The sequence below is a fragment of the Orbicella franksi genome, chromosome 15 (assembly GCF_964199315.1).
Source record: "Orbicella franksi chromosome 15, jaOrbFran1.1, whole genome shotgun sequence".
Classification (NCBI taxonomy): domain Eukaryota; kingdom Metazoa; phylum Cnidaria; class Anthozoa; order Scleractinia; family Merulinidae; genus Orbicella; species Orbicella franksi.
Genome location: NC_138159.1, coordinates 923319 through 950354, shown reverse-complemented (window position 1 = coordinate 950354; position 27036 = coordinate 923319). Strand labels below are relative to the sequence as shown.

At 37.0% G+C, this 27036-nt stretch overlaps 3 protein-coding genes across 5 annotated transcripts; 1 reads left to right on the top strand and 2 right to left on the bottom strand.

Annotated features, from left to right (window-relative positions):
- LOC145469544 (neuroglobin-like) lies at positions 1-11585 on the bottom strand. The gene is made up of 3 exons (XM_081453293.1): positions 6996-11585; positions 6023-6248; positions 1-5312 (listed from the first exon to the last, which is right to left on the bottom strand). Exons 1-3 carry the CDS (start codon positions 7169-7171, stop codon positions 5136-5138), a joined length of 579 nt encoding a protein of 192 aa, XP_081309419.1. The 5' UTR covers positions 7172-11585; the 3' UTR covers positions 1-5135.
- A 47-nt stretch (positions 11586-11632) lies between these two features.
- LOC145469538 (neuroglobin-like) lies at positions 11633-15135 on the bottom strand. The gene is made up of 3 exons (XM_081453286.1): positions 14817-15135; positions 13067-13292; positions 11633-12045 (listed from the first exon to the last, which is right to left on the bottom strand). The coding sequence occupies exons 1-3, from the start codon at positions 14990-14992 to the stop codon at positions 11890-11892; spliced, it is 558 nt and encodes a 185-aa protein (XP_081309412.1). The 5' UTR covers positions 14993-15135; the 3' UTR covers positions 11633-11889.
- On the top strand, positions 11989-26344 carry LOC145469535 (uncharacterized). Of its 3 annotated transcripts, none has more exons than XM_081453283.1 (6): positions 11989-12078; positions 22240-22494; positions 22637-22900; positions 23607-23714; positions 24637-24809; positions 25989-26344. In XM_081453283.1, exons 2-6 carry the CDS (start codon positions 22263-22265, stop codon positions 26334-26336), a joined length of 1125 nt encoding a protein of 374 aa, XP_081309409.1. In that variant the 5' UTR covers positions 11989-12078; positions 22240-22262; the 3' UTR covers positions 26337-26344. The 3 variants fall into 3 exon arrangements, with proteins under 3 accessions (XP_081309409.1, XP_081309408.1, XP_081309407.1); XM_081453282.1 differs by lacking the exon at positions 11989-12078 and adding an exon at positions 19071-19311; XM_081453281.1 differs by lacking the exon at positions 11989-12078 and adding an exon at positions 20662-21602.
- The last annotated feature ends 692 nt before the right edge of the window (positions 26345-27036 follow it).

Sequence of the window (27036 nt, the reverse complement as noted above, 5' to 3'; positions counted from 1 at the left end):
TTGTTTAAGTTTCCCGTCACCAAAACGTAACTCTGCTCATGGAAAAAGCTATTTATTTACAGTTATTTATCGTGTTGCGTAGCGCCGATCAAAAATGAAAGCTAAATTCATTATTTATTCACAATCATTTATTATGATGGAGATTTCCAAATTTCCCTAGTTACCTGTTATTAGTGAATTAACTTTCCTGCCCGCTTAGTGATGAATTTTCAATTAACGCGACTTAGATTAGCGCAACTAGAAAGATAAAATTGTCCAAATTAAGGAAGTTAACAAGAATAAGGCAGAAATATTTGTTGAAAAAGGTAATTTAATGCGAATAGTGTAAAGAAATGTCATTCTGTGAGGAAATCAAACAAAATTAAAGATCAAATCAAAACAGAACAGAATTCAGTCAAATTACTCGACATACAAAGAACGGTGGAAACTTGAAAAAAAAAAAAAAGAAAATAAAGATTGAACTTACCAAGCAAAGGAAGCTGTCTATACATTAGGAAACAATTCTGAATTTAGAGCCAAAACGGTGAAATTTTTGTCACGGAAACTAAAGCGACTTCATTAAATGTCATAAGATTATCGCTCCATGAAATTAAGGCTGGTTTTGCGCATGAGCACGATAAGCAAAATACATAGACACAGTAAAGCGTTGATAATTAGCATCTGTTGTCTGTAATATTTTCTTACAAAAGTCGCTTTTTAACTCTCTCTTACTGCACCTGCACATATTGCTGACGCTTATTAACAGTTTGTGGTTCTTTCATATAAAGGATGGTTTCATATAATGGTTTGGCACGAAGACTAAATTTGACACAGAAGGAAAAACAACTCGGAAATATTCTATTAGCATCAACTCTTCTTTCATACACACTTCTGTCATGAGTTCGTCGAGATCGTAAGTAATAGTATTATATGGCTAGCTCCGTGAGCGGGCAAGATGAATCAAATCCTGCGCTGTGATTGGCTACCCGAGCGAGCAAGATGGAGCTATCTTGCCCGCTCGGGACTACCCGCCGTGTCCCGCAAGAAAAATTTCCCCGAAAGCCATATAATAAATCCTTTATTGACCAAGCTTGTTCGGTCGGGATGGCTGGTTTTTTGCGAGTTTATGGACCTCGACTCCGTCTCGGTCCATAAACACGGTAAAAAAGAACTTGGCCAATATCCAGCCATCTTGACCTCACACTTGGTCAATAACCCATATGTATTAATCGCAGGGGTTTGAAAAAGCCCAAACACTTGGGCCGGGATGGCCTGGGGAAAGACAAAAATAGAGAGTCATGTGGACTTCTTTGGTCATTGAAAAAAATAACAATGCCAGTGTAATTGACAAAAGAAAATTCCGAGTTCGAAAAACTTCGGAATCGTTACACACTGAAAAATACTAACGAAGCAGACAATAACTCCAAGCCGTTGCCAAAACAAAACTCTATTCATTTGAATTAGTACATTTGTTCCTTATTTTACTTTTTTATATTTTTTCACACTTTCGTTTATATCGCATATATTACTCCTTTCGCGCTTTGACATTGTACGCATTAGCTTGGAAGCCGTAAACTTTTAAAATTCTTAACCAGGGAAAATTTAGCGCGCAATATTGTTGCTTCATGTTGGATTGAAACATTGTGTGCGTTTGGTCAGGCCAATATAGTCGAAAAAAATCATCAGCTAGATCCTAGATCCCTGGTTCAAGTCCGCTCCCTTGACAAACAGAGTTCTTTTAAGTTTGTTTTTTGACAAGGAACCTTCAATTTTGAAATTTCATTTTTTTAAATGGATAAAAGAATCTTGTGCTATTACGGTCCAAAATCGATGCCTTCAGTTTATAATAAGGTTCGATTTCGTGGCTTTAAGACAAAGGCCTAAATTGTTAGGAAACAATAGGTGAAGAATAAAAATGAGAAAGACTTCCTGGCCACTTCTCGCAAAAACCACCATCCACACCGCTTGAAATACCGTGAACATGATGTTGCCTCAGTGCCGAGGTATTGCATTTTGAACAATTTAAGTTAGTTGATATTACGGAATAAAACAGTTGAAACTACTGCTAGAATTGTAAGTGTGAGAGAGAAACATCAGATTCTCAAACATACATTATTTAACCATTATTCAACAAATCTGGGAATATTTCTACTTACTTGCGATGTGTGTTAGCTTGTGTCGCTTTCTGATTGAGTAGCAACACAGGACACTTTGAAAGATATTTTGCTAAGAGCTCAAATTTGTTTTGGTTTTGCGAGGAAAGTAATTGACAGTTAACTTGCGCGCACGAAATGGTGTAGACTTAATTAACGACAATTTTTATGTTAAGTATCGTGCCACGAACTGACACAGTAATGCTCTAAGTCGATTTTTGACACAGCATTTGTTGCAACTTTTTGGACAATTCAAATGCAGCACTTACCGCAACCATGTTTTCCTAATCCGTTAAAACTGCAATGCACGACGCGGTATGTATAAATTGAACAAAGGAGACAACGGCTCAGGTAGGCTCTCTTAGTTGTTTCACGCGGCCGTTAAAACAGAAGTTGCTTTACGTCAGAATACACATTCCGTGTTATTTTGCGAAAAAAAAAAGAACAATTTATGTTTAGCACATCATAGCTCTTGCGCGCAAAATCGAAACAACTTCAGTGAGGTATGCTTTGACAAGCACAACTTCAACGCGAGACTACAAAAACGCCGTGGTAATAGATGGTAATAACTCGGGGGATTTTCAGACGGTTAACAGCTTTCTCGGTAATCATAAAGTAAGTTATTTCAACCTGCAGAACGTTACTGTGAAGGAAACGTGGAAACATCTCGGTTGCGATAGACGCAGCAAATGATTCATTTTTGAATCTCGCAGTTTCGTGAAATTTTAAGACGGACTTCGCTACCTGTCATTGCTGTATTAGCGATCGAAATATTGGATATTTGAATGATAAATAATATCGAGAGGTCTGATAAGTCGTAAAATATCAATAATAACCTACCTATATATCTTTTAAGCTTTCGACGCTGCTGATGACAAAATTTGACTAGACGTTTTATCTGCGGAATCTTGCAATAACAAAACAATATTTCATCTTAGTTAAAAAATAAATTTATAACTTGGCAACCAAGAGCATATAACAGGTTTATAAATAAAACGGAACACAATGGGAATCTTTAAGACGCATTAGCAGTACATCCTGCAGTGTTGGAGAAACAAAAGCCTCTTCGTTATTGGAACGGTCTCTTCTAAAGTACTATTTAGAATTCATATTTTACTTCCGCCCAATGAAAAGGCAAGTCGTGAATAGATAAAATTGGACTTAATATCATGTGGCGGTGATATTAATGGTAAATTAAATTTCCTGTGCTGTTTATCTCTGATGTTCTATAGCTGTAAACATCGTGATATTGCTTGTTCCTTTTGTAAGTTCGACAGTGCTTGATTTCCTACAGATAATGCTCAACCTACTTATAAGATTTTTCTCGTCAAACTGCGTTTCAGATGTAACGCCGTCAGACTTCATTAGCATACCACCTAAAATATAGTTCATTGCCAGACTTTCCTTGACAGACTACCTAGTCGATAATCAGAAGTTATTTTAGCTATTGTCGGTGTCGAAAAAAATCGAAATGGAACTTCTTGTTTTAGATATTGCACATAACAAGACAGTTTAAAAGGTCTTAAAAATTGGCCGTCAAAACATGCATTGGGGTATCGGTAAAATAACGCGTACATTATACATACGCGTATATTATATGCTCTGTTGGAAACAAACGGTATCTGAGCAAACGGCATCTGTTAATAATGCCTTTTTTGAATTATATTTCATTTTTCACGATTATAAATTACATTAAAACTTGTGACAAAAATTCCTTCTACAACATAGATCAGTGTCACAAAAATCCAAGTAAAGCTTCATTTTGTATCGATAGATCTTTGATTAAGAGATTTCTTTGCGGCATATGGTACTGAAAATCCACATGCTTAATTTACATTGATATAGAGGAGTCACCTCAGACATGTTTAACTTTTTAATTTTTAACTTTTTTAGTTATTGATTCCGCGTCGATTTTTCATAACTCTAGTGACATTAGTAATTTTCATCAAACCAATCGTAATTTTTAACGGCAATATTTTTGCAAACTAGGTATGAATATCCTCTCAGGGAACCTGATAAATTTTTTGGTATTGTAATTTATCTTTATTGCATCCCGCTGATTGTTCGGGCAGAAAAAGACATCTGCATTCAACAATATCCCGTAAAAATGGTATTAGAATAATAATGAACGACAAAAATTCCGGTTTGAATTTCCGCAGATTTCTAAAGACGAATATAACAGAATTTTTCCGGAATTTCCTATCCTGTAATGAGATAGTAGGAAGGGAGGGAAGGTATGATCGCAGGTTAGGAATTTCTGGAAAAAGAGGACGACGTCCTGGAATTTCCAGAACTTCTGTTCCTTCGTACTTGAGTAATTCAGGCCCCATCCACACTACGCCGGAGGAATTTGAAAACGGAGGCTTCACTCTGAAAACGAATCAAATGCTTTCTGTCCACTCTACGCCGGAGAAAATCTATAGAAACGCAACAATCCACGGTCATTTTGGATTTGTGTTTGTGGAAATCTCGGTCAGGGAAATCAAATGATTGTCATGAAGCCATCGAAAACTCCATTTTCAAAATGTTCTCCGTCCACACTGAAATAAAACGCAAAGCCGGCGTTTTCAAATTCCTCCGGTTTGAAGAGCGTTTTGAAAACTAAACCTAAGTTTTCGAGACCGATTAGTGTGGACGGTAGGTCTAACCGTAGAAATGAAGCTGGTTTTTAAATTTCTCCAACGTAGTGAGGACGCGCCGCCTCAATATACGCAACAATAAGCGTAGTGATTATGTTCTTGCTATACGTCAGAATAATGAAGGGGAAATAAGAATGTTATCAGCGAAAGCCTTCAATTCCTTACCTCGCTCCAGGTTATACCAGGATATCAAAAAAGTCGAATAATTGTTAGGGGATTGTTCCCGTGCTGAAAAGTTTCTATAGTCACGTTAACGCAAGTCCTGGTCTAAAGTTAAGTAAATTAGATTTTTCTCATTAGTAAACAGTTAAATATGGTTTATTTTCTACGAATTTTCTGTCTTTCTCAAAAAGCTGATCTGTGCTTATCCAACCGGTGGTAAGTTATGTTCACAATGCTTGGTACCATCGCTCAGTCCCAGTCCTTTCAACATGGTCCCGGCCATAAATGCAAACAATTCTCGCCAAGCCTTAGTGACTTTTTCATCACAGCCTTCATCGAGAATGTCCGTTAATGTGAGGATGAAAGCTTCTTCCATGACCTGAAAGGACAAAATAGCAAACGGGCTTCTAAATTGCTCATTAAACTAGTCGTTCAAAATAGTCTACCGTAATACGCATGGTACAACTTAGTACTACGTGTAACGAAAACGAACAGGAAAGTAACCCAATAGGGCCCCATCCACCGGATAAAAAATTGGAACCACTTGGAACAGCCTACTAAGCAATAATAAACAGTACCGCATGAAAGTACCAGAAATACTGCTCAACAGATTTCATTTGAATGGTCACACACTGGGGTTTCATTCACAGACTTAAAAGTTAGAACCACCTTGTACAACATAATAAACAGTACCACATGAAAGTATTGCTCAATAGCTTTCATTTGAATGGTCACACACTAGGGTTTAATCCACAGACTTAAAAGTTAGAACTACCTTGTACAGCATAGTAAACAGTACCACATGAAAGCACTGCATAATAGCTTTCATTTGAATGGTGACACACTAGGGTTTCATCCACAGGCTAAAAACCTCCCAACCAGCAACATCTATGACGACAACTTAAAAGTACCACTGTTCGATATCTTTACTTTCGGATGCCATTTACACGGGTTTATTCGGATTTACCGGAGGCAAACGTCAAAACGACCTTGACAACAAAACAGTACCACAAGAAAGTACTGCTCAATAGCTGCTTATTTCTCCAAATCTTTTTTGTGTCATGGCGACAAGCAATTTACCGGCCCTACCTTTAAATGCTTTTCAGTAACAGACATAGCGAGATGTCTTTCTCCAAGTCTCGTAAGATGTTCAATAAACTCTTGTGCGTCGTTCAACGAAGAAACAGCGTTTTCGACCACGGCCATTAAACGCTGAGAGTGTAAAAACAACGAACGAGAGTTCATCAGGTCCTCAAGGGCGACGCCTCTAAATGAAGGAAATGTGTCTTGTAGATTTGGATTTAACTGAAGAAGTCTACGAGAAAATGTAAAATATTCCATCGTTTGAATTTTGATAAAACTTCTTTGATACAAATAAGAGAAAGATGCTAAGGCTGGTTTGAATTACGAATGCGTTTGTATTTATCTTTTTTAGTGACTTCTGCTGCTTGCGTAGCTCTTTCAAACGTTAAATCAGTGTAATATGAAGGGAGTGCTTTTAGGCAAAATTTGATTTAGCTTTTCAAATGACCAGGCCCAGACTTCTAGAGAGCATGACGACCCTTAAAAACTCTAAACTTAAAGAAGTCAAATGATTGTGTATATTTTTTGAGATTGTAATAATATAGTACACGCGACCCACAAGTCTTTAAGCTTTTATTTTTAATCGTGTGTAAACTCAACTCTTTTAACAACTTTGACATTCAACGATATTTGTTCTTGATAGTGATGTTGGACACATCGAAACGACGAATTACGTTACTCATTATATTTCTTGTTAAATGCTTTAATAAGCAACTGACCATTGGATAGATTACTACTACTACTTACCATTGGTTACTTACTGATTTACCTGCTTACTGACTGATCCGACAAACTGACTGACCGACAGACCGACCGACCGACCGACCGACCGACTGACTGACTGACTGACCGGCCTGACTGACTAACTGACTCACTGAATGACTGACTGAAAGACTGACTGACTGACTGACTGAGTAAACGCTAATTTAAGTAGTAATATTACATGCATGACAGCCGTCTTGACATAATTGCAATGTACCTTGTAAACACTCGCTTTCCCGTAGTGGTCTTGTTTTGTTCCAGAAGTTTCCAAGATTCGCACAAGATGGTTTTGTTTTCATTAGAAACTGCGACCGAAACTTTGTTGCATGTTACGCTGGAGGCACGATGATAAACCACTGTGGTCTTTGAGCGACGAGAGGGTGTACACCCCATTGATGAACTGTATCTCGTTGACTATGTCGTAAAAAAAAAAAGTGGCCTTATCACGGTTTTCGACGCCATCTTGACGGGTAGGCAAAGCGGGTCAGAAATTACAGTGTTTGTATGGGAATCCGATGGCAAATAACTTTTTCCAAAGTTGAATTTTACACAATTTGTGAACCAAAACGGTAAAATACTACGTAGAAGATTGTATTCATCAAGTTTGGAGGATGTAGCTTGGCTAGAAGACCTTAATTTTCATTTTCCATACATTTGCCTATAAAATTTGGTTGGGTAGACGGACGTCTAGACGCGGTTCGCGGGAAAAAAAAAATTACAGATAAATGTATGGAAAATTAGAAAAATTAACTGAGCGTCTTCTAGCCAAGCTACGTCCTTCAAACTTGGTGAATACACTGATGATATTCTACCTAGTATTTTAACGTTTTGATTCACAAATTGTGTAACATTAAATTTTGGAAAAAGTTATTTGTCATCAGATTCCCATACAAACAATGTAAGTTCTGACCGCTTTGCTACCCGTCAAGATGGCGTCGAAAACCGTGATAAGGTCTATTCATTAAACTTTACTGTATCTTTTGATTTCAAAATAAGCAGCATATCACAGGCCTAACAAATTAAATGCTGTGACAAGGCTGGTAAAAGAAATTTATAGTCAACACCCGATAACTCGAACCTTCAAGGGAAATTGAAAAAGGTTCGAGTTATCGGGAGTGGAGGAAAAATGACCGGAAATAAGGAAAAATGTTGTTCTACTGTATTTCTATTCATACAGTGTACACTTTAATCAAATTTAATTATTATAGACGCGTCGAGTTAAAATGGAGCAGCACATTTCTAAATTACTGTACATTTATAAATCAGAACATATAAACGTAATAAATAAATAAATAAATAAATAAATAAATAAATACATAAATTTATGTAGGATGACCATTTCAGTTTTAAAAAATGCTATCAACATGGGTCCTGCGTAAAACAAATAAATGAATAATTAATAAAATAAAATATAAAATATGCAAAAATCTAAAAAGCTCTATAAAAATCTAAAAATATACATACAGTATAAAGAAAGATAAAAAACACTGGCGCTAGATTGAAATACAATTAATACAAATATCTGCCCCTTTATAAAAAAATGCTCTTTTAGTCGATTCTAATTTAACCTTATCAAACAAAAGAAACAAAAGAAAATGGGAAACAAAAGAAAGCAAAGCAAAGCAGCAGGAGAAGTTGAGGTACTGCGAACTTTGCAGGTTTCAAAGAGAACAACGTTGGGCTACAGCTATAGAGTTCATGCGATTTACTTTTTCGAGAAATAGTTTCAATTTTTTGCACTACAGAACTGATGGTTATGGGTTGTCAAATATTGACAAACATGGTTCGAGTTATCGAGGATAAAATTATATAGAAAATGAACTGAAAAAAAAAACGAAAATTGCTTCGAGTTAACGGGAGGTTCGAGTTACCAAGAATAAAATTATAGTAAATGTTCTACGTAAATCGTGGGGAATCAATTTGGTTCGAGTTATCGGGAGGCGACTGTACTTACTCAAGTGAGATGGCTGTTTACCTCAGCGTTCTTTGATCCTTCTTCAGACTTTCGGTGTTGCTTCAGTTCTTATAAACTGACAGTGACTGGGCTAGAAACTGTAGCAAAATATGCAATGGAAAAAAAAAAACGTTACAAGTCTAATTTACAGACTTCTGTATAGCTGTGCGTCACAGAAGTGCTGCAGTAACCATTGAACAACGATATTATTTTTGTTGTAAAAAAAAAATCGTTCGTCAACCTTATCCCTAATATCACCACACCAGCTGGTTTGAAAAATGATCAAGCTTGGGTTTCGATGACACTTTTTCAAGTTTCCGGCTCCTCAAACTCATTAATAACTCATCAAGTTAAAACAAAGAGGGGTGATCACAACCGCGAAGGGAGTTTGGATACCCGGCCTTAATTAGCATAGCTTTTGACGATTTTACTTCTCCGTTTACTCCTTATTTTTTGTCTCGATTGAGAAGATATATCAAACACTAGAGACAGTGTTTCATCGGCTATCCAAACACTTCGAAGTTCGTCAAAAATACTCCCGCTGCGCGTCGTATTTTCAACTCTCTTTTCGGTGATTGGATATCCCCGTGAAACAGTCTCTCGTGTTTGTAATTTTCCAATTCTTAGACACTGAGTCTAGCGTCAATTCATTATATCAACTAAGGGAGTATGATCGTCCTTTCTTGTTTTGACGTACGTTGTTGTGTTTTCTCTTTTCTTTTAACGACCATTAATTTGCAAATGATGGACATTTTGGGTCTGTCGGTTTCCTTTTTTCTAAAAATCGGGAGGTTAATGTGTGATATATAATTTAGAAAGTATATAAATGTTTTTAATCAGTCTAACTTACAGTAAGGGACCTTGCTGAATTCTTCTCAGATACACTGTTAGAAAGCAAACTTTCAACATAATTTAGATCTTTATTGTTTCAAGGTGAGAACTACACATATAGTTAAAGTTTTGCATAAAATCAACGCCACAGTTGTATACTTAACTGCGACGCTTAATTAAATTTTATAGTGTGTTTGATTTATTGCTTTTTAAAAATCCATTAAAAGTTCTTAATTAAGAATCTCTTTTTAAGCTGAATGTTTTTTTCTCTTAATTTTACCTGGAAATATTACTCAACACTTGCTTGTAGTCTAAATAAACTTTCATGCAATTTCCTTACTGGTTTGATACTGAGTCTACTCGACCCGAGAGTTTCTTTTAGTGATACTGGATTAATTTTTGCTATTTACATTTAATTCCCAGCAAATCACATGTAGTTTTCTTTGACTACATGAAAACATAAGTCTATAAGTGTAAAAAGTAAATATAAAAATGAACTTTTGATATCAGTTCCCACGTTTGCCTTGACTTGAAAGCCAGTGAACCATAATTTCACTTAGTATTTTGCTATGTCGTTACTTAATACGTTTGTTTTAAAGAAATTAACCAGATAGATTATATTACAGTTCGATGCTATACATTACGTGAATAAACATTGGTTTTAGAAATGGATAATCAAGGCTCCAAAAAATGAATGTGCACTTTCAGATAAGGAAGGATTGTACTGATAAAACATGAGCAATAAGTAAACATAGTTTCTCACCGTTGATTCGTTAGAGAGCAGTAATATTTCCTCATCCTTTTCGCGTAAACTGCGCTTATTAAACTGGTAATTATAATGAAGGCCCAGTTGTTTTTGAGGACAAAAATAAACGTATTTGGCTGGTTGTCTAGCAACGTTTTCGCACCTGGTAATTTAACTTCGGAAATGTTCTGAGAGCTTACAGTTACAGGTAAATATTGTAAAAGGGTGATTTGGCGAAATGCCACGACGTTACAGCTCTGAGGTTTAGCTTGTTGCTTTGCTTTGTGTTCTTATCTTGAGATGTTTACAAGATATGTTATACAAAGGGCGAGTTTCCCTTGTGGACGGGGGAACGAGGTACTTGTATAGTTCCTTTACAACTGAATTATTTTCAGTGGGATTTTGACGAACGTTGCTTGAAATCTTTATCTTCTTCATTACCAAATTATGTTTGTTCATGCTTCTTTTCAACCTTCATCAAAGAAATACTTACAGTTAATTCATTTCTCGTTGTTCGTTTTAACATCCCCAATTAGCTCTTAGCTTAGAGCTGAATACTTATTGACACAAATAAAAGTTTATCCCACTAATCTAAGACAGGCAATGAAACTCGTGCCTCGTTCGATAACAAAAAATGAAAATTTGTTACAAATTTTGTGACTATAAGTCGCCGGAAAACCATATACTTTTTGGCGCGGTGCAGAACTATATAAAGTACATTGATAGAAGTAACTCTTACTGGGTTCTTTACACAGGAAAAACTTCAGTAATAGTGTATTTGGCCAGGCTAAATACACGACAGCTAACAATGCAAATTTATCTTTTACGCATTATCTTATTTGTAAGTAGCGTTATCTTCACCATCACGAGTGTTTGCACAGGTTTTAACTGTAAACAAGAATGTCATCGCCAAAATGTAATTAAAGGGCAAAGTATCTTCAGTCAAGGTAAAAGAAAGACTTCGAAGAAATATCAACCTTTCAAGAAATGTAGTGTCCTTGTATTTCCATTTAGCAATTTAGATTTTAAACTATGTAATGAAAACATATCAAAACGTAATATAAAGCAGTTACCGACTGGGCCTCTCTGTCGAATTTGCTCAAGAGACTCATGCCAAAAACGATTTTCAAACACAAACTGAAGCAGTTTTTTATAAACCATTTTTAATCTTATTTCTAGTTTTAATCCTTAGTTGTAGTCTTAAGTTTTTAGATATTATTATATTGTTTTACATCGCTAATTTTTATTCATTTCTTCATTTCTTTTTATTTTCTTTATTTTTCAGAGGACCCCCCTGAAAACTACCACAAAGGTGATTGGACGCCTCCTCCTCAAATATTATTTTATCATTATCTATTATTTACTTTTCCGTTATCAAGTAACTGTAAAAGCAAATTCATTTTTACTGCTTATATTATGCCTTTTTCAACAATATACACAAGGTGTGTATATTACAGAATATTACAAAGATAAAACTTTTATCATTGCGCTGGAGACACGGGGATGAATCACTGTATTCTTTGAACGACGGGAGGATGACTGTATTCCCGCCAGTGGTGATTCTCGTTTTTTCGTTGTGTTTCAGTGGTTGCTGATCACGTGATGTCTACTCTTCAGTCCTTGCATCATAGCCTCAGCCATTAAGTCGATCATTTCGCTCCAGGCCCTGCTCACCCCTGGAGTGCATTTAGACTGAAGCATGTCTTGAAGTGTCCAGAGGAGAGATTCCTTTAGCAGCTAATGGGGATAAAACAAAGAGAGTGTCAAAAGGTATTTGTGCTCAATTTTCTTACAGATCGTTTAAAATCTAAAGCATCAAAAAAGAGCTAGAAATTCTAATTGCGACCAATTGTATTGTCATTATTATCTTGATGTCCTTGACCGTAATGACAATTGGTCACAATTAGCCTTTCCGAGGCTTTCTACATTGAGAACCCAAAGTCAAGCATTAATGAGGGGATCAAAGCCTCTAGAGAAGTAGATCTTTTTCTTTGATCTGTTTGGTTTACATCAATTACATTATGTTATGTCATTGCTTGTTTATACGTCTTTTTAGCCTTGATATTATATAAGGTGTCCACTTGTTTTAATCTAAGACATGTAACTCTTAAATTAATAACGAGCAACGTTTGGCCGTCCTCATAACGCATTTTCAAGTTAAAAATGTCAAGTGCGATGATATTTGTGAATATGATTATAAGTATAACGAAAAATAACATTTTGAACTTGACAATGCTCTCATGAGGACAGCGAAACGTTGTAAGTTCGTTATTAATTTAGCTAGTTTTCAGTCAAAAATGTTTATCTAAATCTTCTCTAATTGTTAAATAAGAGCATACAGATGGCGCTGCTGGAATCTAAGTTATCAGTTTTTACCGTTCTAGCGATTTTCCAGCTATCAGATACAATTCCAGCCCATTTCTTCACCTTCAGTAAATTATTACAAACCCTCGCCATTTCTCAGCTGACGGTTAAAATTGTGACCAGTTTTCAACTCGCTTAAAGGAGCTCAGTCATGTTACTTTGGCCTCTTACAATTAAATTGAAAGAAACCCAAAAATAGTAGTTTACTTAGAAAGAAAAACACCAAAGAGATAATAACGAACGATAAAGGTGCAAGGATAATTAAGGATGGAGGAGATTAACACGGATTACAAATGACGAACTTGAAAAATATAGGCTAAACTTTTCAAGGTACGCAAACCTTGACGTAGCTCTGAGAAACCCAGACTCTCCAATAATAATAACACTGACATACATCAAAGTGCTCCATTCTCACAGACCATGGTCGATGTCTTTCGCCAAGGTTTATCAAATAGTGAGTTAATTTTTCCGCGTCATTCAAAGATAGCACAGCATTTTCCAGTGCAGACATGACTTTCTTTACGTGAAGGTGAAGTGCCCGAGAACAAAGTATCTCCCTCAGGGTTAGGCCTTTAAAAATGGGAAACAGGTAAATTACTTCAGGGTGACTTCCAAACATCCTGCAATGAAAATACTTTTGTCAAGATTATTCAGTAAACTATCAGTATGCAGATACTCGATAACGTGGTTCTTACATTCGATTATGTATGATAAAGCATAATGAAATCATTTCAGAAAAGTGCAACGGTCCTGCAAAAGTTTGCCTTAATAAAAAAATCCCCTTATTAACTCACAATTTGATAAAATAACGGTATTATTTTCAATTGTTATGCACGCCAACCCACATAACCCCAAAACAACCCATTTGGTAACTAGGATGCAAAATACATTTCCACTGTGATTGACAAGCTTTTTGGAGGTCATATTTCTCGTATTTTAATTCACGCTGTATTCAAAAGTGGACGTTAGTATCGCTAATTTTTTTAGGAATTTCAATTTCAAAAGCCTTTTTGTTTGTTTTTTTCATCGAAAGAACTTTACAAATGCCTTTTAAGAGAAAAAGTTTCTGAGATATGTTAAAATTAATTGTATTTCTAATGTTGAAATTTAATATATTTATTTTAGGCTCCAATAGTTAATGGTTTTGCGAAAGTGTTTTTCGACAAAATAGCGTTAATTTATGCCCGGCAGGATGTTTTTAACTTGATATTAGTTATGCCTTACTGTCATTGAGACCATTTCGACTTCCGACAAAGTTAAATTGAAAATGGCCACTGCATGCAAGGTAGCATAATAAGATAAATTGTTTTAGAATGCCATTTAATATATGTATTTAACAGTGTATTTAGTTAAAACGTGGGGGCCTTAGCAGGCCACAATCATAAAAAATAATAATAACGAGACATCGTGGGCTGAAATGTTTTTTTTTTAATTAATCACACAAGTTTAAAAGAATGTTCAGAATATAGGCCGGGTTTTACACCGTAGTATATCAGTTTCTGCGATTTGAAACGAATAAAAATTTTCCATGTACGCGCACATGATAAGTGCTAGACCCGGTGAAGAAGAACTTAATTTTGGACAAGATTAGGAAAAAAAAAAAAGATCAAAAGATAAAAGGAAACCATAAATAAGATCTAAGTGACTTTATTGATATTACAATCGAAAGCTTTCATCTAAGAAGAAATGTTGAAGATTTCATTCCAGATCTATTTAAATAATGGTGCATTGTAATTTTTCCAATGCAACGCTAAAAGATACCTTGATGTTTTGAAACCCGAGCACCCTAAGTGAGGGCAAAATCCACAATTTACACCTTTAAGCGACAACATGCCATTTGGCATGGGGGTACCTCCTCCCCTGAATTTTTGCTCCTTTTAACTTTGTATTTTCGAGCTAAACACGTCTTTGTGATAAACATGTATTTTTTTTGTTTATATCTACCGTTATTTGTATGTACAAATATAAAAAAAATGAGATCTTCAAAGTTTGAACTGGCGGCACTACATGACAGTAAGCATTATTAACTCTTTTTGCATGAAGTTGGCTCTCTGCATTATCAGAAACGGTGTCCACATGTACAGTTTGCCCAGGTGGAGTGTGTGTGTCTGGTAGAAGAACACCAAATGGATAGCTAATCTTACCGTTCAAACATTTTCTTTCCTGCGACAGTCTTCAAAGGCTCAACGAGTTTCCAAGATTCTCTCAAAACATTTTTCGTTTCTTCGGAAAGCGAGTTAGCATTAGATTTTAAATTTAAGCTGAATGATTCTGGAAACGTTTTTTCATTTCTATAATAAAGCGACGACGAACTTCCCATTGCGCGCAGCGAATAAGCAATGTCCCTGCCGGAGCGTCAAGATTTGCATTTATAACTTCCTTTTTATTTAATTGTCGCCTTTAATATATGATTAAGTTATTTCAGAGGGCCAATAACTAAAATCAGTCAATCGCATGGCTCTATTGCCTGTCCAATATTTAGAAAATATTGTACCGAGCACTATCCTAGTGTTTCTTTTTTAGTTTTATCGCTAACGTTTCTAAAAGAGAATTGACTTATACACGCGAAAGATTTTCCAAGTTTCTTTCGCTTCTTTGCTATTGAAACCGTTGGACGTGAGTACACACTAAAATGTCTCTCAATCAGAATTGTCTCCTTAAAGTTTACAATGTCTTTCTAGTCAGTACATGGTTGTGAATTGTGCTAAACATTTTCAGTCCTGTAATGAAGGCTAACAACAAAACTTGCTTGGGACCTTATTGGGAAAAGACAGGCCCTTAATCGAACTGTCCCTACTGCCATAAAGTTTGTACACTCGCCTTTGTCTAATTTCTCGCACGCTGATTGGCTCATTTTTATCATCAAAAGAGTACAAACGGGTAAAATTTCAATTTATGCAAGCTTTCAAGTTCAACTTTCAGCTGTCAAACTGTCAACTTTTTAACCAATGAGATTTTATGGACTTTTTAAGTAGCCAATCAAAAAGCTAGAAAAGCTATTGACAATGTTCGCGTCATTTGGAATAAAATTTACATATCTTTGTTTACGGCAAGTTTACGGCGTCTGTTCCCCTCATTTAGTCCCGGCATTTGACCACTTTGGGGTCTTGTTATTGTTAAAATTAAATTGACGTCAGTTTTTTATGCGTCTGTCCTCTTATTGGTGATAAATTTCGTCATAACATTGTCAGTTTACTGCGAAAACCACTTTAACAATGGTATGACGCAATTTATCATCAATACGAGGACAGACGCATAAAAAACTGACGTTTGTTAATTAGCCAATGTTTTCATGATTTCCGAGTTAAAATACTTTGCTATCACTGAATATATCTTCTGCCCTTAACCAATGAACTCTTTCTTTCCTGGTGCTGAAGCCTGTGCAGTGTGACAATGGATCTGTGCCTTCTCTCTTTTGGCCACTGGGATTGATGGCTTAAGCTCAGTGATGTAAGCGTTAGGAATAAGCAACTTTATAACATCGTACCTAGATCTCCTCACATACGTGGCTACAAGATTACTTCTCTTTGACAAACTTTTACAATAGTGATTTCAAGATCCCCTTTTTATGGGTTAATCGTGCAAGAAACACACTTGGGATGTTGTGAGAACGTTTGAAAAGCAATTAAATCATTCGCTTAAGGGCTCGTGATTTACTCGCTTTTCTTGTTTTCCCAACTTTATACATTGCGCCGGTAATCGTATAGAAAATATGACTGAGCTATTCAGTTTAAGAAAAACTTCACTTTAGGGTGTGCAGTTCAATAGGCCAGTTTCGATATATTAAGATTCAGCTTGACAGTGAGGCCTAGACGACACAAACAAAAGAAACGAATGAACATGGTCATTCAATTTCCTTGTTTGTGTCCTCTAAGCCTCACTGCCAAGCTGAATTTTAATAGTCGAAAACGGTCTATTCTTTTATCTTTGCAGGTGTTAATCTATAAATTACTCGAGAATACGCTTTGTGCGAAGGAAAAATGAAACATACCCGCTTATCAAAACAACCAAATTTTTACATTAGTGTTATCGTGACTGTCTGTTAAACAAACACTTCACAAACGTAGATACACATACATGCAATGTCTGAATTTCCGAGACGTTTCCCTCGGTAACAAAACGATATCTTGTGTTTAGCAGATGACATGAATAAACATTTATTTTATCTTAGTCGCGTGTCAATCCAGTACTGCATTAAGCAAAGAAACTGTTTAGAATGTATCAGTTGCACCTAAGACGAACTTCCGAAATGTTTCAAGATGTTGCTCTAAGAACCTGTCAGAGACAATAGAAACGTCGCGTTTTAAGGTCCCACTTGAACACACAGTTTCCTCTGTCACCTTGTTACTTAAGCGTTTTAATTTTTGCTGCATAATGTGAATTTCCTGCTCTTTATTAAAAGTGAAGAGCAGACTCGGCCACAATCAATTAATGCCATTCATCAACTCATTCTCAGCTTTTAATTTCTACTTCTTAAGTACAGCTAACGTTGCACAGAGTCAATCTCATTTTAATGAAGAGAAAAGTTTCTTCCATCATACAAATACGAGACAAGCGCAAGTGTATATCGAATCTATGGTGAAGATGTTCAGAAGATGTAATCACGTTCAGTGATCTTGCTACCATCTGAACGTAATGTTTTGATGCTAAATTCCAGACAGTTATTTTTGCCACGGCTATACTTAAACAAAAACAATCACAATGCTTCGCAACGACGAACGTGATATGAAGTAGGGATGGCTGACACACCTTGAAAAAATTTGGTCATCTTTTTAAGTTTGTAATCCGTCTTAACATTTTACAATCGTGACTGCGCTTGTTTTATGTTTACTGACTATATCTTCTTTGTGATTTATCTACCTGAGAAAGCTCATATTTCAAGGTTTTAAGCTTTTGTTCATATTGAAACTAGTTTTGATTTAAAATGTCGTGACGCTACACCTTTAGTCTAGTACAATAAACAATAAAGTTTCTTTTTCATCATAGAATTGTCAATCAATGCAGTAAGATCTTACTGTATTGATTGACAATTCCATGATGAAAAAGAAACTTTATTGTTTATTGTTTGAAAAAGTCCTGCTCCATGGCAGAATGGCGGCATTGACGATTAATCCGGCATTGACGATGTTTCGTACACTATGTGTAGTATACACGTGTAATCAGCATGTGACATGGAGGAACATTGTATATTTGGCACGCCCCCTACCCCTCCTTCGAGATGCTCAATTTCAACTGGCCATAAAATTTCAATCAAGCTTTCCACACTTCACATTTTTATTAAGTTTCTCAGTCACCCAAAGGGAAGATTCATAACTCATATCCGTGCCACAGTACAACGACCACCGATAATCTATGTTTGCCTCTCTTTCACAGCATTTTGTTCCTGTGATCCACAAAACTGTTTCATGTTCCCATTTTTCCTTAAGATTTTTTTCTTTTGTCTCCTTGTTCAGGCTAAAACCCCTGGGAGACCCTCAGAACTTTAGCAACTTTGACTTGTTAAGGCAGTGTCTAGGTGTAGCTCTCGTGCGTGTCTGGTCCTTTCCACAAAAGAGAATAAGGTCTTTGTTCACAATCAGGTTTTAATCAGAAAGCAATCAAGAACCTTTACAAATTATTTTAAGCTACATCGAGAATGATGCCTTTATGTGGAAAATAAGGAGATATATTTGACATATTTTCTTCTTTAGCGATTAATTACTTTTTAAGACCTCAGTGGGACATTTAAAACCAGAGTGTGCACAACACCACACGGTTTAAACATGTATAAAACGAGGAAGGTTGAAAGAACAGGAAACGTGGTGTTATATTACAGCAAAAGGCCACATTGTCGAATATCAGTTAATTATCTAGGTCGATCACGTTTTGCACGTGAGCGTGAATGACAGTTGTCAATTAGTTTTCCACAACTTAAGTGATCATTAGGCGCCACTGGTCAACAACCCATTCTTAAATAAACCTCCTTATTTGTTCTTGGACGAGTTGCTTGAATGCAAGTAGGAGTTTCTAGGCTCAGGGCACGATACATTGCGTGATGGCATGCTAGTCCAATTCAACCTGGAAGAATGTCGAAGTTTACATGCATGATTTGCGATTTTTCAAAACCGTACAGATACTGAAAAACACCATTCCTTGCGAGACAATAGCTACACTACTGTTAATACTAAAATTTGATGTAAAGGATTGCTCTTAGCCTTATGAAAGCCAAAGCATAGCACATAAAGTCCCATAGCGATCTGTAAGCTTAAAACGTTTACACTAGTTTCACTGTATGCTCTTATCTTTCGCTTAGAAAGTTATCGGATGCTCGTCCTGTCCAGAAATTGCCAAAATTGCCTATCTGCAAAAGATTAACGTTCGGTCAAAAAAATTTCAAAAATGTATATAGCGTGGTGGTTTTAGGTTTAGACATGAATGGATACTGATTAAATTGAGACAAAGTTTGATTTCAGAATTGTCTGTTGAGAGGCTAACAATAAAATCTATTGTTTGGAGGTGCTTAAGATTTTCTATTGGTTTAACAAACTATGTCGCAAGATGTACACATTACTTCACAAGAAAACTAGAACGTTGAAGCGAATGAAAACCTTGGTCGTTTCCATAAACGAAGCACTTGCAGAAAAAAACGAATTATGCAAGGTCAGTTTGTGTTGTAGCTTTGGTCCTAGCCCGGGGGCACTCTCTAAAATGGACTAAATTTAGCGGGGGGAGGGGAAGCTCCGCCCAGCTGTTGTAGCTTTTCCGGGCTGGAGGTACGTAAAGGGGTAAGGATTTGACGAGTTTAACGGAGCCACGTCACGGTTTGCGTATCTTGAAAAGTTTAGCCTAAATTTTCAAGTTTGTCGTTTGTAAACCGTGTTAATCTTCCCCATCCTTAACCATCCTTGTTCCTTTATGGTTTGTTATTATCTCTTTGGTGTTTTTCTAGCTTTCAAACTACTATTTTCAAGTTTCCTTCAATTTGTGACTGAGCTCCTTAAACCAGATAAATGGGTAGAAAAGACTGCTATTAGGTATTCAGTCAAGTATTTTAAGACCTTAGTCGATCTAAGGTTAAAGAAAATGGATGCAATATGTCTGCTGTAAGTATGTGAGGGGCTTTATTTTATATGGGAGATATACGAAATGCCTACCTGTCGGTCAAACATCGTGCATAACAGGATAAGAGTTTAGATCGGGACCTCCCGGCTTCAAACTTTATCGGACCCCCCCCCCCCCCGGGTCATAAGATATTTCGGACAATACTTGTCTTAGAGCTAGTCCGAGACAATTGAAACGCTTGATATAAGGAAGCGCACACAATGCATATCTGCTATCATGTTACCAGCTTGCGATTGCACAATCGACATTGTTTGAGTACTAGGATAATGACACCTATCACGCGAATTTCGTAACTCACACTTCCTGAAGACTGAAAAAATATCTGTAACGAGGTATCTGCGTTAAATTTGTCCTGTTTCAAGTGCTATAGAAACCTTTTTAACTGGTTGGCCCTGATAAAAAAGATGAATGTTCTCTCTGGAGTCTTTCTTCAAAAGACACAAAGCCCTCAAATACCTTTACGAATACAATAATGCAAAGGTGTGCCTGGACAGTTCATTAAAGGTTTAAATTATGAATAAGCGTTCAAGACTCGGCTGTATTTGGCAACGGAAAACTCTTCACTTCCCGCATTAAGTTAAAAAATGAGCTAATGTGAATTCACTCATACAGAAAATTAATCCTTTGTGCGAGGTTAAGGACAAGACACAAATCTCATAAACACAATAAAATTAATTGCTCTAAACAAATTTTGATAATGGCCCAGTAACCACAGATTGACAAGTGTAGTAACACGTTACCAAAGACTCCTGTAAATTTAAGAATTTCTTTCTGTCAGCCTAATGAAATTGAATAGCAGGATTTTCTGTTCTCATGCAAGTTATAAACTATTAATACACACTATCGACTATTTAGATACTAATTCAAAAACTTTGCTTATTTCTGTAAAAACAGTGATTCAACTATATGCAGATCAACTGCTGCTTTCATCTTTTTCAAGTAATTTCTCTCATTTAACACAAACTTACACAAGAAACTTGCTAACGGTTCACGTCCGTAACCGTCGAACCGTCGCAGGTACTAACTCAGATTCGGACGAGATTCGATCGTGTTTGGCAACACATGAAATTACTTTGAATATGATGAGACGAGATACTAGTTTAATGGTTTCTTTGTGAAGATCTAATTTAACTGAGAGTTCTGCAATTTGAAAATTTCATAATGTCCATGTATATATAGATATGGAAATTAATTAACAAATCGTTATTACATGATCATTTTTGCAACAGATTCTAGTTTTCGTCGGTTGAATTTTGATTGATTAACGATGAAAGTTTCCTTTTCCTAGATCCATATAACTTACACCTGCCTACAGTTAATCCGAAAGGTCGTTACTTTTAAGTTGATAGTGTCATTGAGATAAAATACATAGCGGAAGCGCAATATACAAAATGGTATTATTCGGCCCTTCACGCAGTTCGCTTTCCTCTCCATTGCAAGACGCCTGCCTGGGGGGGCTAAAATGTGATCTGCAAACTCCCGCCCACCACTCGATGGAAGTGAGGCTTGTTAGCCGAGCTAATTCAGCGAACTAACTCGGTGTATAAGTAGTGCTCAACGGACAAGCCAGGGGCAGCCCACTACAATGGATCCCAAAACATTTCAAAGTTCCAAGAGCAACACGCTGATTAATTTTTGCCAACTGAGCTGCAGAATTGACCCCACGTTGGAAGAAACTCTTTGTGATATTGACGAGTTTATTCAGTCTGAATTAGGATTTGCATCTCCTATTGCGACAGAGCCACTTCCAGCCGCTGAGTTGCATGAGTTACACTCCCCTCTGCAAACTCGGGAATCGTCGAATGGACCACTGCTAAGTAATTCGTTAGGTGAGCACAGGTTTCTTAAGTGTATCACGCGGGGTATTGGACACTTAACACAGAACACAGCCCATAGATAACTGAGATTGTTAACGCGACATTGCCTTTTGTCATCTGTAAAACAGTTGCCATCTTCTAACTCGCTTGGGAGTAAACTCTCTTAAGCCGGTGAAGGGAAACCCTGGTCATCCTACTGCCATTTGGGGTTTTGACTATGTTATTTTTGCTAATATTTGTTTCATATGCATGGCCCAACAAGCTTGTAGATTCAAACACAAACATGTGTAAATGCAGTTTTATTAGCTTCACCATGCATTACCGCAGCCCTGCCCTTGAACTTAGAGAGTTTGCTTTCACACAAATGCGTATTTTCATTAGTTTTCTTTTTGAACTTAAGCGTAAAACGAGATAAACGAGGTGTAGTATTTTCAATCCAGTGAATTGAGAACACAACTGAATGCAATTTGAGATTCGTTGTCTCAACAAGGCCATTATGATTCATAAAAGCCTTGAAAAAGCGTCAGCTTCAGAAAGTGTAGTTCCCTTTGCAATGGAAAACGTTTCTATCCTAGAGGCTTTTCGTTCATATGTATGAAGTAACTCGTTTGTCTTGAGAGCTCTGGTAAAATGTGGTCATGATTTTCAGGAAACGTGGCAGCCGCTAGCTACATGTACAATCCCGACGCGTCAGTCAGGATTCCCGAGGTTGAAGTAGAAGTTCAGATCATGGGACTCAAAGACGTTTACGACAAAAAGACCAGGAAGACTAATGAAGGACTAGAATATCGTTTGGAAAACTCAGAAGTGACTGTTGTAATACAAGCATCTGATGAGATCACCAATGTTCAGGCGTTTACTCAGAGGTGTGCTGAAGCCGCCATTAGAACCCACGACACAATTGGTAGGCAATGCGTTCTAATATTCTCATGTGATTTTGCATTGGGTACAGTGTAATCGCCATTTTACCGACTTCTAGTTAAATGGCTTGAACTTCAGCGCTTTGCAGGCTATGATGAATTAAAAACGACTTCTTAATCCTACAGGCCCAGTTGAACTCGAAGTCAAAACTCTACAAAGTGACGCAAGATGTCGAGTTGTCATTGTCGATCTTGGGTCGGTGTACAAGACACAAGAGGGTGATCCAGTCTACTGGCTAGAAAAAGCAGAAGTCATGCAAAGGAACAAATGGGAAATGGTTATCGCAATGGAATTCAGTTCAGGTTTAAAAGGAAGTGTTAAGTCAGAAGCTTTCAGAGTGACTACTAAAGCAAGTTACAAGATGAAAAGAAATGGACTTAATCAAGGAGGTTTGTGTACTAGTTTTTACTTCAGGGACCTGTGAAAGCCCGCATCTAAGATATACGGAATAAGCCGCAATGTAGTCAGATGCACGCTAAGCCTGGGGAAAAAAAGTTGTGCTAAATTAACTGAAAATTAAAAAGAAATAGAGTGAAATTTAAAGCAATTGGTTGTACCAATTCATTCTGTTCTAATTTAAGTGTATTTTGGACTACGAGGGAACGATACTGACTGGTAAAGCATAACAAATTGATAATTCAAGGCTCCATCGCTCCATACTGTTTACACGGAGGCAGAAAAATACTATGCTTACAAATTTCTATATGAAAATTCCCTCTCGTTCTCACACAGATTTCGCAAAACTACTCTGGTTTTTTTTGATTTTTTTTTCGAATAGTAAATCACTTTGTGTTTCTGTGTTAGGATAGAATGGTTCTGTTAAGAATCATACAGTTTGGATATTCAGTGGAATCTCAGATTTCTCAAACCCTCGATTGTTCTAACCTTCCGATAACTCAAACCAAATGTCGTTTCTCTCCCCTCAGTCAAACACAGTAATCCTACCCCCGATTTATTGCGGTGCCCGATTTTTCAAAGCAATTGTCGTTTCTCCTGGGGGTTGGAGAAATCCGGATTCTACTCACGGCATATCTTTTGTTGACGTGTCAGTATGTTTCAGTAATATCGGACATAACTGATTGTTTTCCTTTTCAGATGTGCCTCATTCCGGTCAAGTGCAGCGCGTATACCGTAAAATCACTTGGTATAACAACCACGAAGGAGCGAACCTTTCTTTTCATATGAACCAAGAAATTAAACAAGGTTCGTTGATAAACGTGGCTAGATTTTGGGACTTTGCTAAAAATCAAACGTTATCTACGTTATCGAGGTTCGATAAAAACGCGATGGAAGTTTAGGAGAACGAGAAATTCTATGGGAACAAGAGCAGAAGGTTTAGTTCTCACAGCTTTTTCCGTGTGAGTCATTCCAAACGTTAATGTCTTTACAACTCGATACTGAGAAACACGGGAGAAAGTTTTTTCAGGGAACACTGACGAAACATTTGTTGAGTTCAACACGTTGATGGCTGGTTTTCGCTAGCACATAACCTTGATAGTGAACGCCTTTTGTTAGTAAAATTTCTTAACTAAGAGGCTACTTAATGATACCTTTCTCGGCTGTGTATGTTGCTTATGCATATGTGCTGTTGGAAACCAGAAGTAACATCTAGCTGGGAGAGATTTCAAATCTCCGAGATGGTCGCTTTCTTAAAGCCCTGGCCAATCTCGCAAGTAGTCCCAAGTTTTCAAATTGCGTCCGTTTGGCCAGGCTCTGCGTGCCCTTGCGTTGACTTGCGATGACTTGTGCTAACTTCGGTGGAGATAAAATTTGCACGCAAGTCGGCGCAATTTTTTCACTGTTTGCCCATCGAACCCAAGTCAGCGCAAGTTTAATGGCGTTGATAGCAAACTATTAGCCAATGAAATACAGAATATGTCTGCCTTGGATTGTTTTCTTGTTGCGACTTAGCTGTACTTGCGAAGAAACTTGCGAATCCTTTTGGCCACCCAATGCAATTCTCTATGCAAGTTCAACTTGCGGCTATTTCCGACTATTTGCGAGTCCGTTTGGCCAGGGCTTAAATCGTCGACTGCTTTATGTCAGGACAGGGGCCATTTTAAGATTTATGACTTGATTATTGCAGTAAGACTCACTTTACTGAAGTAGATGTGTTTATCCTTAGAATTTCTAGATCACGACCCCTGTGTTTTGCGCAGAGAACTTAGCGGATTTAGCTTAGAGGAGGGAGATGATTGGGACCGAGAGAACTCTGGCTCTGATTTCAATTCTTCACTGGGACTCTCGGCTGAGAGAAAGATCTTGTTTCAACATGATACAGTTTTAGACAGACATATGGTAAGTGTTTATGGCAGTTACTATACAGGTTTCTTCAATAATCTGTACCTTGTTATGCTTATTGTACTCTGCGTTATCTAAACAGTGACCAGTCCTCCGCAACAGCTACTTTTGTTTACATTTTGAATTGAAGTTAAAAAGTTTTGAATGTTTTAGCCCTTTTTGTATAGTATTAATGGAAATAGTGGCTTTCAAAGTTTCTGGGTGGCAAAAGCACTAATGGGCCCATAATCATTTGGGGTAAAATTTTGAGTTGTCACACCGGCGTAACAAATAAAGCATGAAAATACTTTAAATGTTTGGAATGGTTAATAATCCTTTTCAATAATCAGAGTTGGTATTTTTGTAGCGACTGTCAATCTGAAACTGAAGGACTTATGCTAACAAAGCAAATATTTAAAGTAAACATTGGCCTATTGATTACACCCTGGATGATTTTGACACATATATCATACTAATGTTTGTTCGTAAAGAGGTAAACAATTACCGCATGAGGTTTTCAGGGGACATGTTTATCATGGGGCCGCTTTTGATACCAGCCTATGGCTAATGGGGCTACCCTGCCTAAATAAAGATGACTTGACTTGACTTGATCATTAATTTTTATGTTGACGTAAAGGGTTATGTAAAAATAGCCCCCAAGAGATGGCTCCGGAAAATTTACTTTTTTAAGCAATGAAGCTGCATGACCGCTGGCCAACGGGAATGTTCTTGCGCAGATTTGATCTGAAATAGCAACTGATATCGATCTCGACCATTTTCACCTGAAACGGGAAATGTTATACTTGTCTTAGGTATGTTGTTTAGACGTAATAATTATTTTTCTCGTTTAATGTCGGAGAATTTGAACCCCTTTCCAAATGTATACGTAAATTGAAGCTATTCCAAGCATTAAAGACGTGTACTAATTTTAGAGGTATAAAATAGGGTATGACTTTTGGGACAGGTCTGAAGTAAGATCTCGAAATCGCATATTTTGGTCTAGAATAGTTAAGGATTACAAGAAACGAGCGCTAGCCACACACCCCTGCGAAAAAATTCAAGAGAGCATCATCCCAGGGGTGATACGCATCCAACAACCAGTGGAGATCCGTTGGCATAGGAATCGTATACGGTTCTTTTTCTTCCTCAGTCTTTATTTGCTAAGAGAACAACTAAAAATTGGATTCAATTCTGCAGGTTACAGCGTATTACGGTCACAATCCAAAGATTCACTATGTTGTCGAGCAGCCTGGCTTTCCTGGTTTGTTGAAGTTGGTCGGGAAGCGATCTTTACGAGTCAGCGCTCGTCGCAAGGCCAATGGTCACAAGAGCGCTGAGGAAGACTTCTGGTGGGCCTGTGGGCATTGCTTTTTTGAACGTCGCAAGAAATCAACCATTAAGGCTCATGTCATTCAAATGGTTTGTCAAAAGTCAATAGAAAATAAACAATCAAGAAGAAAAATAACAGGCCGTCAGCTAAGTCAGAATGACCTGGAGGGATACAAGTTTGAGGGGTATTCCTGGAAGCGCTCTTTTTCTGTGTGACAAGCTGACTAAAGGTCAGATGTTATCCCATGTTTTGATGTCCACATGGGCCTTTTGGAGAACAATGATTTAAGTTGTATGACATTGTGATGTAACAATGACCTTATTATGACGTAACAATGATCATATGTGATGATGACGTCACAATGACCATATGTAATGATGACGTCATAATAATCATATGTAATGGTGACCTAACAAGATCATATGTAATGATGACGTAACAATGATCATATGTAATGATGACGTAACAATGATCAAGTGTTATGATGACGTAACAATGATCATGTGTTATGATGACGTAACGACAGTTATATTGATTTGTTGTTCAATAATGTGGTGCATTGTAATTCAAGAAACTGTCATTGTAAAGTGATTATCGAGTTACTTTTTCGCTGGCCATGAAAACTCGTTGACATCAATAGCAAACCCTGTTGGTGAAAGTTATCTACCTGTAAATACTTTCATATTACATATCAAAATTACTTCGGTGCACATAATACTGTTGTTCAAGTAATGTGCAGTGGTTTATGATGAATTTTGAAATGTTATATATGACGTAGTTAAGAACATCTCTTCAAGTTTTGTACGCTTTCATCAGCTGGAGCTGTTTTTTTAGCAAGTGGCTGGTCCACTTAGGTATTCAGAAATGTTAATGTATATTTTAAAAAAAAAATCAGTGTACAAAAATGAGCGAGAT

What these genes read in the sequence shown, in the direction of transcription:
- LOC145469544 (XM_081453293.1), bottom strand. Translation starts at nt 7,171, where the DNA reads ATGGGGTGTACACCCTCTCGTCGCTCAAAGACCACAGTGGTTTATCAT. An exon ending in GGAAAGCGAGTGTTTACAAG is followed by an intron (nt 6,249 to 6,995) that starts GTACATTGCAAT and finishes ATTTTCTCGTAG; the next exon opens with ACTTCTTCAGTTAAATCCAA. An exon ending in TTACTGAAAAGCATTTAAAG is followed by an intron (nt 5,313 to 6,022) that starts GTAGGGCCGGTA and finishes TTGTCCTTTCAG; the next exon opens with GTCATGGAAGAAGCTTTCAT.
- LOC145469538 (XM_081453286.1), bottom strand. Translation starts at nt 14,992, where the DNA reads ATGGGAAGTTCGTCGTCGCTTTATTATAGAAATGAAAAAACGTTTCCA. An exon ending in GGAAAGAAAATGTTTGAACG is followed by an intron (nt 13,293 to 14,816) that starts GTAAGATTAGCT and finishes TTTTCATTGCAG; the next exon opens with GATGTTTGGAAGTCACCCTG. An exon ending in TGAGAATGGAGCACTTTGAT is followed by an intron (nt 12,046 to 13,066) that starts GTATGTCAGTGT and finishes TATCCCCATTAG; the next exon opens with CTGCTAAAGGAATCTCTCCT.
- LOC145469535 (XM_081453281.1), top strand. Translation starts at nt 21,359, where the DNA reads ATGGATCCCAAAACATTTCAAAGTTCCAAGAGCAACACGCTGATTAAT. An exon ending in ACTGCTAAGTAATTCGTTAG is followed by an intron (nt 21,603 to 22,239) that starts GTGAGCACAGGT and finishes CATGATTTTCAG; the next exon opens with GAAACGTGGCAGCCGCTAGC. An exon ending in CAGTTTTAGACAGACATATG is followed by an intron (nt 24,810 to 25,988) that starts GTAAGTGTTTAT and finishes TCAATTCTGCAG; the next exon opens with GTTACAGCGTATTACGGTCA.